The sequence below is a fragment of the Apteryx mantelli genome, chromosome 6 (assembly GCF_036417845.1).
Source record: "Apteryx mantelli isolate bAptMan1 chromosome 6, bAptMan1.hap1, whole genome shotgun sequence".
Lineage (NCBI taxonomy): Eukaryota > Metazoa > Chordata > Aves > Apterygiformes > Apterygidae > Apteryx > Apteryx mantelli.
In genome coordinates this window covers 9,806,706-9,821,650 of record NC_089983.1, presented here as the reverse complement: position 1 = coordinate 9,821,650, position 14,945 = coordinate 9,806,706, and the positions used below count along the sequence as shown (strand labels likewise).

Genomic DNA, 14,945 nt, shown 5'->3' with positions numbered 1-14,945 from the left:
TTTTTCCCCTGTCAGTTGAAAACTGTGGAGTGCTAAGGAACTGTATTCTGGCAATATTTTAAGCTTGGCAGTTGGCTTGGTGTGCTTGCTTTTCAGAGATGGTGGATGGTTTTAATGGTCCAAAGCCTTTTTTCTTATTCTTATACTTGTCTTGCAAGACTTCCTTGGTAATAGTACTGATCCCTTGGTTTGATCTCAATAGTGTACGTGGTCTTCAAGAAGAGTTAATTCAAGACAGGAAGTTAAACCAAAAATATGATGTCATGCAAAACGGTTTACCAAAATGGAGCTTGCTGAAGTAGCATGCAGCCTTTTTTGGTGACAATTTTTAAATAAAAGAAATGCTGTGAGGCATTTGATACCATGGTTTATGAGTAATTTGCATTTCAATACCATATGAACAAGACTGGAAGGAGCCTCCTTGGTCTCCAAGTACAGGCAGAAGACCACAGTCAGAAACAATCACTCCTTTCCAGACTCTTCAAGCTGCTGCTTACAATTACTGAGAATTTTTTACCCCCGCTACTTTGAGTGCAGGGATGTTTTCACATCTCACTGGTTTAGAGCTGTCTTCTAATTTCCAGCTGATATTTATCTGACGATAATTAATACCATATGTTCCTGTGTCAACACTGCTCTTCAGCTTCCATAGCTCTTTCCCTCTTTGCTTAGCCCTGATATATTTATGTATAGCAATCTAATTCCCTTTAACCCTTGTGGTGTTGGACTGAACTCTTCTAAACAGATCAGAACTGTAAGATGAACTAGAGGCTATTATTGAGTAGTAACCCAGGAGAATTCGTGGACAAATCTCATCTGCTTTCACGAAAGGACTTGTTGCAAGCAGTAAGAATATAGTGACAATGTCAATAAAGAACAGAATTCAGATATCTTACATCAGAATAGAAGTGATTCTTCTGAGGACTGGAAAACAGTAGTGGAATAAGACTGATGGTATAAACGGAAAAATGTGATTGATGTATGAGTAACGTATGTTACCCGTGCTCCGGAGAAATTAATTCCAGCTGGAATAAGTGCAAAGATTGGACTACTAGGATGAGTAGAGGAGTTCCTGACCTTGGGTTTGTTTGTTTGTTTGTCTGTTTCCAGAAAAATGCACCAAACAGCTGCTTGGTTCCAATGTCAGTAAAAATGTTTCCTCAAAGGGAAAACTTGTGCTTAAGCATATGATTACACTGTTCAAACCTGGGTTTTGCTTTTAAAAGAAAGGGTTTTTTTTGCCATTTCCTATTAAACAAATTATTAATCATTAATCGTTAAATGAATGATGTTTATGAAAATTGAGAAGCGCATCTATTTACTCCCTCTGTCTCCCCTAGACTTCTTTTTTAGCAGGAGATCTTGTGGTTGGATGCTTGCTGTGTGGGGAGAGCAAGTCAGATATCAGTGATGACATCTGACATATGTTTCAGCTCTTTGTAGGTCACTTATGGCCTAATGTGGAAGATGATAAAAGATAATTAATTTTGATTTCATGCTTGTGCTTCCTTAAGGAAGACTTTAGTGGTGTGTGTTGAATATCAAGAAATGCAGCTGAACCGTGGCCTAAGCAAGCGTACAGGCTTTGGGAAGCGATGATTACACCTCCTAATTCCAACCCTCTTGTGAGGGAGATGTCTTCCTTCACGATATTTAAATGCACCTTTTTTACTAGCTATCCCACTAAGAATATATACCCTTAGTAACTGTGAGAAATGTGTTCCTCTTCCATGCAACCAGGAGTTGATTTTTAGCACACAAAGTGCCTTGGTTTGCACATAGCCGTAAAATCAAGGTCTTTGTACTTAAAAAGGCTGTAGTGTAATTTATATCACTATAACCCATTTAATTGCTTTTTTTTATGGTTAATTTCCTAGGGACTCTGTGCTCACACCTTGCATGGTCACCTGCATTCCTGTAATCATGCTACATTCAACATGAAGGTAAGCTCTGCATACGAATTTCTCTCTCTCTCTTTTTTTTTTTTTTTTATCACCATCTTCCTTGCTGTGGTAAATACTGTCGTACACTTTGGCGAAAGAGATACCTTTGCAGCTGAATTCAACATTAGCAGTTACTCTCAGAGCAGCTCACTGTGGCACACACGGGCTGGCCCGAGCAGAGTCCTGGTGACTGTTATAATAAAGCTGCCGCCTCCTCCTTTTGACCAGCTCCTTTTTCTTTTGATCAGAGCAAGATGTCTAGCCATTCTCCCTTGTCACAATCATTTAGTTACTTGACTTAAATGAAGTGTCCTGTTAGTTTTTTTTTTCCTGGATGGTTAATTTTGTAATTGTTGTCTAAAAGGGATCATTTTGGATGGGATTAGTGATGGGCCATGATCTAAATGCCCATTAATTTCAGAAGGGAATTAGTTTTTCCAAAACATTTCTTTGAAGTGATCCAAAATATTCTGAAATGATCAAAGCATTTATGGTTTCTCTAGCTCTGCTGTCCATGCTGCTCTTTAAAACTGGTATGAAGGTGGTGAGGTGTGTGCCAGTTTCTGTCACTGCTTGACCTCCTTTCTCTCAGGAACTAGCTTTCTTCCATCTTGCCTGAAAAACTTCTCAGTAGGGTTCCTGCTCCCTGTGCCCTCACTGCCACTATTTTATGACAAGCATAGCGAGGTACCTGTTTTTAGCTGGAGGAGCTCCTGATATTCTCCTCTTGTTCGATATTAGCGACTGCTTTACCATCTGCTTATGTCAACCCTATGTGCTCATTGGGCAAAGCCTAGGGGTTGACCTAGCACGAAGCATGGGATGAGCTTATTTCAAGTAGAGGAACAGGAATTCCCAGGATAGCGTATTTCTTTTTCTACCACATACCTCTATTTGTATATTTGAGAGGCACAACCTGCCTCTCAATATTTCGAAACGTGATGGTGTAGAAAAAACAGAATATTTAGCAATAACAAGAAATGCGAGGGAAGGCTTTGCTGGAGCCCGCAATAGCATAGCATTGACTTTAACCTGAGTATTTGCAAAGAGCCTCATGCTCTGATGTGACCTATAATGATTAACAGGAAGCTGAAAGATTGTGTGCTGATAATCTTTCAGATAAGCTTGTTATTTTGATAAAGAATATTATAGTTGGCATTAAACTCCAGACTAAAATCATTGGTTGACATTCTCAGTGATTGAATTAGTAAAAATGGAAACATCCAGCGCAGCATTGATTAAACTGAGTGAGGAATATAATTTCAGAAGCTGTACTTGCTGCTAGGTAAATTAACTGTGTAGGTACTGGAAAACTACTGAAAAAGCTAAGTAGTTGGTCCTGAGATGCACCAGTTAGGTTGTCGCATTGGTTGGCTAACACAGCAAGTGTTAGCAACCACATGGCTTGTTGAGGCTGATTTCTGGGAGAACCCTAAGGCTCCTAAGTCACTTCAGTGCTTGTGATACTTTGGGGCCCCAAAGAGTTTTGAAAGTACATGAATTTCTAGTTACCCAATATGCTCTGCTGTACAAAGAATATAAGAACAAACAACACATTTTCCGGTTAGATCAGAGAGCCAGCAGTGTGTCCAAAAATTAAGGGCTGTGTTAGGGAAAGAGTATTGCATGAGGGAGGAAAAAAAAAAAAGAACATGGCATTTGTGCAGATTGAATAAATTCTCATTAAACTCTCTGAAACTGATTAAATTTGAGTTATTTACTGTATCATTTTACTGAAGCTGTAGTTAATAGCTTTTGTTAAGTGTGTAGCATTTAAAGCCAGAATTCTTGATAGTGTTCAGACTCGATAATTAGCAATTTTTCCATAGAACATAACTGCCAGTTTTGGCTCCGGAAACATCTGGCCATTTATTCGAGGCTGCCTTGCTGGGACGTATGCTCTCTGGAGAATATAGCTTTTACTTGCACGGCTCTCAGAGGTATCCCACTATACCTTCTGTAGCTGTGGTTGTATCAGGAGTTCAAAGATACCATTTTCAGCAGTATATAAACTTCTGCAGTTTTCTAAGTTAGTTCTGTGCCTGTGGAAGGTTTCAGAAAGTTTGAGCAAAATCTGCAGGGCTGCTTTTGAATTGAAGAAACGTAGAAAAATGTATCTTTCCTTCCTGAAGTTAATGTTAAGGTTCCTTTTACTCCCACATACCTGTAATACAAGTAACAAAAAAAAAAATTAAATATAAGACAAATATTTAAGAGGGCTTAGCCTTTTCACTGAGTACAAAAGTACATGTGTGTTTGTAAGGATGTTTCTTTAGTGGCTACTGTGCATATGCCCAAATTCTCCTCAAAGGCTCCGAGTGGATGCTCAAAGTCACCCCAGGCTGACTGCAACTGAAGATTCAATATTTCTGTGCATGTGCCTCACCTGGGAATGGCACGATACCCATTCTGGGGATACCCAAGTGAGACTGGACCCAAGAGGCAAAATAATTTCCCCGCTGTTTGAACATGTCAGGGGTTTGAGGTGACCCCATTTAATCGTTGCATTCCACGTGATGGCATGAACGTAGGCCCATGGTGAGCAAACAGTGGTGGAAGGAGCCTCAGCCCCAACCCGGCTGACTCCAGAGGCCAAGGCAAGATGTCGAGGTCAGCCTTGGCCTCTCCTCCTCTCTCGGGGACTTGTAACACAGACAAAACTGGGTGCTTTGAAAGGGCCACTGTTATCTTCACTGCTCCAGAAGAGAAGAATTATGCACCTGCATAATTCATGCAGAGATGAATACTCAAACCACTAATGTTTTTACATTAGTAAATTTTCTTTATCAACAACTAGAAGGAAATAACGCAGTTTCACACGATATATTTCATGCAGGGTATGGCGATCTGTTCTTGAATGCTGACGAACCTTTTCTGTCATGTAATATAAAATCTAAGTTTGGCCTAAATAGCATTAGTTGAAATAAGCATTGCGCATCTTTGCACAGCATTCTCCCAGCTTGGCAGACCACCATATGCTAATGGAGACTATAGAATATATACAAAGAATGCAGATGCTTGGCTGAAATCATTGCATATTTAAAGCAGAACAAAGTTTGCTCTCTTATGTGCGTGTATATATGTGTTTGTGTTGAAATCGGTGTGATTATCATTCACCTGTGTTTATTTGTATCTGCCATACCATGTTTGTGTGACATTTGCAGGGTAAGAAGTCATTACAGAGACTACCAAATTTCCCAAAACAGAAACTGTTTTTAGAATGAGAGTTTATATTAGAAAAACCTAAAAGACTATAGAAAATATACTTGATAACCACTGCCCAATTTTACCTCCCCAAGCCAAAATGCAAACAGCAGTTAGGTCATTCTTCCATTGATTTGCCAAAGGACAAACAATGTCAGACAGTTCTTACACAAAAACAAAATTTCAATTTTGTTTACCTCTTCAGCAGTCCAGTTTGATGTCAGCTACCATTTAGCTGGGCCAATAATATTGATATTTGATGTCAGTTCTTATTCATTACTGCACCCAAATGATGCAAAAGTCAGATCTTTCAGACGTTTCTACGGATGGCCAAATAAAGCCAGGGATGTCTGACTGCATCTAACAGACACAAACAAGAAAAGAACAGAATACAAAATCAAAAACGTATCTACTCCTATTGTTATTTATGTATTCAAAGTGTTCACCTCTTTGCATAAACTCAAAGCCAGTTACTTACAAAGGTTACCTAGTAATATCAAACGTGTTCAATTATACATGCAAAAGGGCTAATAGGTTCTTCCTCTGGTTTATTTCTGTCTCCATGCATAAGAAATATAATTACAGAACTGAATTGCATTTTAAATACAGATTTTAGTATCATTAGTTAACCATTTTCAGGCTATCAAATGTTGTCAGAAGCAAAGAAATAAATCTGTTCTCTCTCTATGGCATGGTGGAGAACAAAATCTTCTTCAAAAGAGAGTTTTTTCCCGTATGCAGTCTTTCATTTCATTTGTTGACAAAAAGCTCAAAAAGCTCATTCTGATAACAGTGAAACTCTTGGAAAATGGTGCTAGGATACACCTTGACATCTGTGCTTTGAAGCATTCATGTTACTGCCTGGTTTTGGAAGACTTTTTCCTGGAATACTCTCCACCTCTTGGCCAGACGTACTATTTAATCACTTTTCTTCACCTCTGACACTATTGCTATTCAGACACCTCCACTTGGCAAGTACCTGCCTATTTTACGCATTTTGTGTAGACCAGAAAAGAAGTTTGGAAACAATTCTACAAGAATCCATCTTTATTTTTGTCAATTTAAATCTTCTTGCTCTCTGCGTCTGATATTTGTGTCTTAATGTAGAAGGCTGGATGAACAAGGAAAAATATCTTTAACGGATAACCTAAAAGTGGAAATTTCCTCCAGCTTTTTCAGTGAGGAAGCTCCGGGATATATGCATTTATCTGACTGTGTTCAGAAGGCCAAAGAAATTCATGATGCATTGGTTTGGCTGAACGTGGATCTTCCAAGGTGCCGTATTTTCGTCTCCCAGAGAGAAGAGATGATCTTTTAGTAAAGGAGTATGAATGGGACTGAAAAAAATCTGATTTTTTTAAATATATGACACCTTTCTATCACTGAGTTTCCCATCATCATTTATATTTTTTTTATCGGACAGAGATTGCAAAGATGAACTTAATAATAACTGTAATATACTGAGATGAGTCAACGATGGAGAAAAATCCTTTTTCTCTCAAATATAGCAGATGACGCTGAAGGAGAGAACATTTGTTGGTGTTGTAACGCACTAACTGCCCTTAGAGCCTACCTCTTCACTTCTAAATTAGGCAAAATGTGATTCCTTCACTGTTGAAGTCCAGGAAGGATTTGCCTTCTTGCATTAATTTTGTATGAATTTCACAGCTCTAATTTCTTCTGAGAAAATTTAATTTTCCATTAGTCTTGAAGTCTGTTTACTCAAGGTCTAAGCTGCCTTAGGAATCTTGGAATTAACAAGCCTTTTCATTCTCCCCAGTGTAATTTATTTATTGTGATTTTAGACCCAATCCTGTTAAGATTACTAGCTCCAAAAATAATTGCAGATCAAGAAAACTCACTTTCTTTTGGGCATTTGACTCTTTGCATTATAGGAGAGGTGAAGAGAAATCTCATTTTGCCAGAGAACTTCACCCCTCTTCTCCTGCCTAGGGGTTTATATCTTTTTTTTTGTTCACCACACGGTTTGACTGTCTTTCTTTTAAACCCAGGAATCCCTTCTGGTGTTGCCTGTTGTCACCATGCAAGTACCCTCAGTATTTTGCAAAGGATCCTGTTTCATTCACCAAAACAAGCAAAGCTTGAATTTGAGAAGACCTTCTTTCTTTCTACCTTCCTGACGGTAGGATCTGGGAAGATATTTCAAACCTGTCAAGAAATGGCAATCAAAGAATCTAGCTGTAACTGATTATTTCTGAAAAAGCCACTGCCTCATGTTCTCTTTCCTTGCTTGGCCAAATACACGACAGCTTCACGGACAGAAAGGAACATAGTTTTTTCCAGTAATGATGTTTGTAGAGACATCACTTTCAGCTCAGTCTTCTCTGTCGCCAGACATTACTTGATTGATAGCTGCCTGTCTGCAGATATTACCTGAAGGTCTCATGTCCTGTGAGATGCATTGCGTTCCTAACCTGTTTAATCCCTTTGTTGTCCTCTGGGTGTTAGGTACTCTTTGATGTGTCCCAGTAGTTTTCCATGGTCTTGGATTTGTGAGTGCAAAACATATGTTAGATTAATATGGTATCTGCTAACACCTGGACTCCATAAAAGTGAAATAACTGTGGGCAGTTGCTCCTGCTTGGAAGCAAGCCATGTATACCGTGATGACCAGAAGTTTATAATCCTAAAAATTAGGACCTCTATCCTCCAGAAGTGGACAACCTAGAGATGGTGTATCTTGAAGAACTTGGGGCAAGAATCTGGGCAGGGAGTGTTTCTCTGCCTGTCGCTACCACAGTACTCTCTCATGCATTCATGCTATCTCTAATATTCATTTGTCTTGTTAATAAATGAGCAGGAGAATTGATCCGTTAACACTTCACTGCTAAATAAATATACATTTACTCAAACTTCTGAGTGTATTCATAGAACATTATAAAGTATTCTGAGAATATTTTACATTTGGAAAATTCTGGGAAATTGAATGTTACCTGTTTTAAGTGTACAGCATACCTAGTCCCTTATAATTTCTTACCTGAATTACAGCTTTCACTTTTTCATCCTTTCTCCTGGGCCAGGCTTTGCGGTTGGACTGAATCAAACAGGATGTTCTGCTGTCCCTGCTCCGAGTGACACTCTGCGTCACTGCGAAGCCGGAGACGATTCAGATATAGGCAGGCAAGTGTTGAACCAGCACTTAATGAAACATTTAACTTCTCCAATTGAAACTTTTCATCAAATTTTGTCCTCATTAGGATCTGGGGATATCACACAAGTTTGTGTCAATGTTTCATGATTAAAAAATTCAGATGATGCATTGACAAATAGACATTTGGATTTTTGACAACTGTGTAATGTCTAAAGAGCAGGAAGTATGACGTTATTTTAACTAGCCTTGGCTTAATTTGATTTTGAGTAACTTAAAAAAACTGTACATTTTAGGTAGGCTTGACTCTTGACAAGATCCTGGGGAGAAACTGATAATTAACTGACCATATGGTATATTCTTTTATGTTTTCAGACATCACGTTTACAAATAAGTATACTGTTATGTCCACTTGCTCATAAGTGTAGTTGAAAGCAAAAGAGATGATCTCATTAAATGTGATTTTGTTTGCTTAATTCTGTGTTCTTCAGTGAATGTGACCCTCTGTGTATACAGTCTATGAAGCAAATGCTGTTTAGCATGCAAAACTGCTAGCAGCGTGGAAGACTTTGCCCTTCTTTCTTAGAGGAGAAGAATTAATTTGTGCATCCCAAGTTGCAACTGCAGGGATAAGAATCCTTAAAAATTACATCTTCTGGCCCAGCATGCCAGACTTTCCTGCGGCAGATTTACAGTGTGGGTCCCAGGTCCCAACATAATTCATTTTTCATGTCAACACCTGTTTTTTAAACTTGTCATTTTGCTACATACCAAAAAAAGAAAAAAATCAGAATACCAACATCTATGTAGGGTTTTTTATTCAATTTCCCACGTGAAATATAGTCCAACTTGCCTCCGTATGCAATATTTCACAGGAAATAATGTTTGAAGATACATGAGAAAGCAGCGTCCTGTCCCTACGCTCTATGCTGTAACTCCCTCGTGTGACAGTAATTTTCTCAATATATTGTGAGACTTGAGCTTTTATTTGCAATACCAGTTTTATCAGTGGTTTGGACGGAAATGATCACAAGTGCTCAGGGCTCCATGCTTCGGTTGGGTGGTAGTGCCAAATCTGTTTGCTTCCAGCTCACCCAGCGGCACCAGGTTGACGTGGATCAGGTGTGGATGTGGGTTGGCATTGCAGGAGCCAGTTTACATCTTGCAATACCTGCTATCTGTAGCAAGCTAAATTTGGTCTGGAGAAGTGGTTTTGGTTTAGATCGATGATTTGTGTCTGGTAAGAGGATTCTAGACCTGGATACACCTTACCATCAGACCATAGCCAAAGGGAAGCGAGGTGCTTAAAATAATGCTCTATGCATGGTTGTACACGACATGGCTTTGTACAATAGCAAAATTGGATTTAAAATAAATTTCTGGAAGAATGGAAGCAGGGCCACATTTGGAAAGGCCTCTCTGTTATTAAGATGCAATTAATCTGCAGGTGGATAAACATCAGAGTTAAAAGGTACTTGAATATCGGAATGATTTAATCTGAAAATAATTGAGGATGCAAAGCTGAAGTCTGTCAGGGATAGGAATGTAGAATTTTGATATTTAACTGATTTGTTTGTGAGGAATTTCTTGAAATAATGGGGTGGAATTTGCTGAGCTGATCATTCTTTTGCCTGAAATCTTTTGAAGCTGGGAGAAACCTTCATAGAATTATCACAGTTCAGAATTGGCCAGGTTTCTGAGAATGTATTTTAATACTGTTGATAGTTCTTCTTTATGCATTTTGCTTCCCTAAAAAATGCCCAAAGACAAGATAAAGAATCAAATATTCAGTTGAACTTTTTAATTTGTATGTTCTTAGAATAACTTTTGTTTTAAAAAAGGATATATAGCTGTCACCTATTTTCTTTCAGTGTCTTAAATTCTCTAAATTTTAAAATGGACAATTTCATATTTCAGCAATTGATCTAGTGCCACTAACACTGATTTCTGAATTTGCAATAGCATGTATTATGTGTATATCAGCATTATTACAGTGAATACTGCCCAGTTTTTTAAAATATACCATTTTAAACTTGAAGGAACTGAATGACAATAAAATACCTGTACACGAACATAGGGCATACCTTAGGAATTTGTTAGGCTCACTGCTCTCAGGAGTGTCTAATAAGGTAACGATGTTACCTAACTTCAGCTTAGTCATGGCATCTCTCAAAATACTGAGAAAAGCCAGGAACGGCAATTATCATTCCTCTCCTCCTCTCACTGCTCAGCTCCCAGGATTCAGAGGCACTGCTTTGATGGTTAGAAAGGAAAAACAAAATTGATTATCTTAAACCTCTCTGCAAAGGATATTGCTCTCTTTGCAGTACTGTTTCAAGTGAGCTATGGCTAGCAGTAACTCTGCAGGGAGTACAGTGATCTTGGGTTTCGTATGTAAATTTATGCAAAGGGCTTTTGCAAGCCTAGCATGTGTTGTTCTCCGCAAACACCACAAGGCACTTCGTACTACTTGATGTGGCAAAGGGAAGAGAGGATCCCTGTGTTCCACGCAGCAAGAGGGAAGCCTGCCGAGCGCGGGTAAACAAACTCAAGAACTGTGATCCATCATTATTTTTGAAAGTTGGTAGGACTAGAAATCCTCCTGCAGCCAAGTTCTTCTGCCGTTTGCTTTGATTATTTTTTTTAATGGAACTATCAGCACAGAAATCTCAGCCACATCTTTTTTTTTCCATTTTCAGACGTATTTGTTTCCCCTCCACTTTCTAATAGCCATAGACTTTTGGTCACTGATCACAGTAGGTAAACACATCTCTGTGCCTCTTTACCCTTCCCCAATGAACTTCCCTTCTGCTCTAACCCCCTCCCGAGCATTGCCTGGTTGCTCACCTGGCTCTGTTGGGTTGTTTGCCCTACCCACACTCGCCCTCAGTCGGAGCTTCTCCTTGTGCATCTCCCTCTTTCATGTTTCTCCTCAGGACTTGTCATTCCCCCTTGCATATTTCCAAATACATCAGGACAGTCCAGTTCCTCCTGTCATGACTGAAGCTGGTCAGATCCCAGCATGTCCCAGCAGGAACAGTAATACGTCTTGCACTGTGGAGTGGCTTGTTGGAGGAACCCTATGTTTTTACAGCACTCTGGAGCAGCTAACGCTCTTTCGCCTTCGTTACAGTATATAATCAATATTTCTCTGTTCTGGACTATAGTGTCATGTGTGAAAGGAGAAAGCGTTGAACAGAATTCCCCTACTATGTTTGTAGAGTACGCTTTTAACTTGTCGTGTACGTTATGAAGCTCAGCTGCTGGGGCGCCTGAAGGAAAAAAGAGCTGGCAAAAGAATTAGAGCCGGGACAGGAATGAGCCCTGCTTCCCACAGGCATAAAACATTAGTTATCCTAAGGGGGTCCTTTGAACTAGTGGGATAGATGCTGATATTGCCCTGTAAATGGGAATGAGAGAGAGGTTGGAACAGACTCTTGGTCGTTTTGAATGCTTTTGGATGTTTTTTAATAATAGATATTGTATTGCTTGTTTGTCCAATGCTTACAGCACACACGGAGGAGGGTTAGAGAAGGAGGCTGCTCTTGCCCCGCAGCGCACAGTCAGTAACCTTCAAAACCTGCACCCTGAGCCACAATATCAAGGCAGAAGTTAGCACGGTGATCACAACAGATATGGCAAAAATAACCGAATAAATTCTTACAGTGAATCCCACCAGTCTGAGCCGTCAGCTAGATGGTCCGAAATAAGTAGTTGTTCATTCACAACTGCTGGCAAATTTGGAGAGTTCATCTGCAGAAACCAACAGGGAAGCTCTTGGAGGCGATTTTTTCCACAGTTATATCTTGGATGCCCCCCCACCTCCTGAAGAGCTAATCTCACTAATTGACGTCAGCTAATCAGAGCTTTTAAAAAATGCCGCAAGAAATGAGGGCCAGATCCCAGTTGCCTGAGCTCTAGATGTTTGTCTTCTATGGTTGCCTTTAGAGATAGATGGTGCTTTGTTGCTTTGGTCATGATGGAGAAGTTGAAAAAAGGCTAGTAAAAAGCAGATGGAAAAACACTGGCACTGGCTCTAAGTAACCCTTAATCATCCCTCCCCCACCACACACACACTCTTGATGAAAATAATTATTAAAAATAGACCATTACTCTTTAGAAATGGTAAGCAATGTAACTTTGCATTTTTGCCAGGCTAAGTTAATTTCATCTCTTTCCAAGGTGATACTATTTTCTTTTGAAACCAGGATGATTTAAGCCTGATATTTGAAAAATGGGTGGTGATTGATTAGTCATCAGTCTAATAATGGATTACATCTGCATTTTTCCCTCCATCTTTATCATATTTTACATAATTCATTTGGCTTAATTGGACATTAAGCTCTCTTCCCTGCCACAGCTCCGGCAGATTCACCCGCCTCCACCTGGATTCCCTTGAGATTCCTCTACCCTTGCTCACTGCTGTTCAGAAATCCCAGTTCCCCCCATGCAAGGCGATGGGACTGTCTGCCATCTATGCCCCCTGTTATTTTTTCTGACTGTAGTTTAGTTTTTGCATTACAACAAGGCCTGAGGTAATAACACTCATCAGGTTTCTGATGTGCTTCGTGCTATAAATGTGGGAGATAATGATTCCTCTTAAAAATATTCACTTTAAGGCATATTAAAGGGTGGTATAGTTAAGTGACTTCTGATGTGTCCCACAGGATGTGTCTTAGAAATGCAAATTATTCTAGTCCATCTCAGTTTGAGACAGCTGAAGCTATTCCTTGTATGGCCATTTCATCTACTGGGACTTAATGGCAGGGAGTTTCGCAGGCACATCTGCTCTGTGCACACTGCGCGTTTGCAGGACAAACTGCTTTCAGTTGGTTCAAAGGCTGATAACAAGCTCATCGGGGCAGCATCGACCACAGCAGGGCCAAAGCTGCCTGGGGAAGTTGCTGACTACTCCAGTGGCTAATCCAGACTCATTGCTGTGTTGCTGCAGGTAACGTGTTTCCATGAGGAAGCTAATGAAGGCTAATGGGTCTGGATGATGGGGAAACAGGGACTGCGGGATGCGGCTCGTCCTTAGCCTTCATGTGTAATTCAACTGCTTTGGGCATGTCTGTATGTACGCAGCATAGGTGTCACTGTAGTCTCTCTTCCATGAATGCTTTGTCATGCTGAGGTGAACCCGATTCCCAGTAGTAACAGGAAATAATAATCAAACTTCATCCCAGTTAGCAAAGGGGATGCTAGAGCTTGATTTTGTTTCCACTGAGGTTGATGAAAATCTCAGTATAGTCTCACAAAAGACTGTGAGTTTGATTTGACTATGGACTTGTTGCATCTGCCTTTGCTAGCTGTGGGTTCAGTTTAATTACCTCATCATCTTGCATGTTAAAAACATTCCCAGACCTATAAAATGAGCGTTACTCATTCACTCCCTATTTTACCTTTCTAAAAGTATTTGCAGAATGCCACAAAACAACTGCTGACCCACCTGCAGAATTAAACTTTCAAGAAAATGCTTCTGGGAGGAGTTTGTTGCAGTCTAAATTAGATAAAGCCATTTGATTGCAATTCAGATATCAATGATCTATCAGCAGTAAATCTAGAGGTGCATTAATAAGGAAGAGACACAATTATTCAGATTTTTATCATTTTTGCTAGTGAGATACAGTAATTTTCAGGAAACATTTACTGAAAGTTTACCTGGTGATTAGTGCCATTGTTAATCATCATTAATATTTACAGGAGAAACGCAGATTTCAAAACAGAAGGAAGTAGAGCTTTAAACAAGCTTACTGGAAATTATATAAATATGCTAATTCCTGGTATTGAGATCAGTAAATATAATCTTCATATTACAATTATTTGTATGACAATGGTTTGTAAGTGCCATTCAGGACTGGGATCATGTTGTATGTGAGGCTGCACATTGCTGTTTAGTGGGAGATGTTCTGTATATGAAGAGCTGCTTTAAGAAAGCAAGGAAGTTAAAGAGCTGGGATCTGGGACTGTTATGGGAATTAAAGGACTTGCAAAGTCATGTGGAGACTGAGAGAGAACCAGTCTTTGAATCCAGGCGAACTGAATACTTGCATAAATTCCTAACGAGACTCTTTCTTATTTAATTACTTTAGCATGCGCACTCAAAAAAGTGCAAGCTTGTTTGTATGGAACGGGAAGAACAACTTGCCAGTTTTACAAATCACGCCACGCGCTCTTTGACTAGGTGGAGTAATAAAAGTGAGCTTCCTCTGCTGCGGCATAAAACGCAGTGTAAATGAGAATCCAACTGAAATCGGCACTGCTTTTCCACATTTCCGACTTGGATCTCATTGTCTCCTCCTTTCACATGCAGGAAAATCACTCCAGCCCTGATTGTCCAGCTTATTGTTCAGTAAAATGTATCGTAAAACAGTCTTTTTAGTGTGGCAAGAAACAAAAAGAAGAAAACTAACAGGAAGACTAAGACTTCCATTAATAACAAAAATAACTGCAAAAGGAAAAAAAAAACAAAAGCTCTTATAAGGATTCAGTATGATTGCACTTTAAAGCTTTTGAAAGTGGCTGATGGCCAGAGGCAAATGAGTTAGTTTAACATATGACTTATCCCCTCTTCTTCTTTAAATAGCATGTAGCTTCAAATTAGCCTTAAGCTCAGCTACATTCCTGGGTTGTTTGTCCTTACCCAAAAGTTATCCCACATCTCCAGCTCACTTGATTTAGAGAAGGTA

General features: G+C 39.5%; 1 protein-coding gene across 4 annotated transcripts in view; it reads left to right on the top strand.

The window, feature by feature from the left end:
• The window catches only part of SPAG16 (sperm associated antigen 16), a 423,943-nt gene that overhangs the window by 296,774 nt on the left and 112,224 nt on the right, over positions 1–14,945 (top strand). For all 4 annotated transcript variants that reach the window (XM_067298501.1, XM_067298500.1, XM_067298499.1 and 1 more), the window contains one exon: positions 1,878–1,943. In XM_067298501.1, coding sequence (XP_067154602.1) covers positions 1,878–1,943 — 66 coding nt within the window. The remainder of the gene's footprint in view (positions 1–1,877; positions 1,944–14,945) is intronic.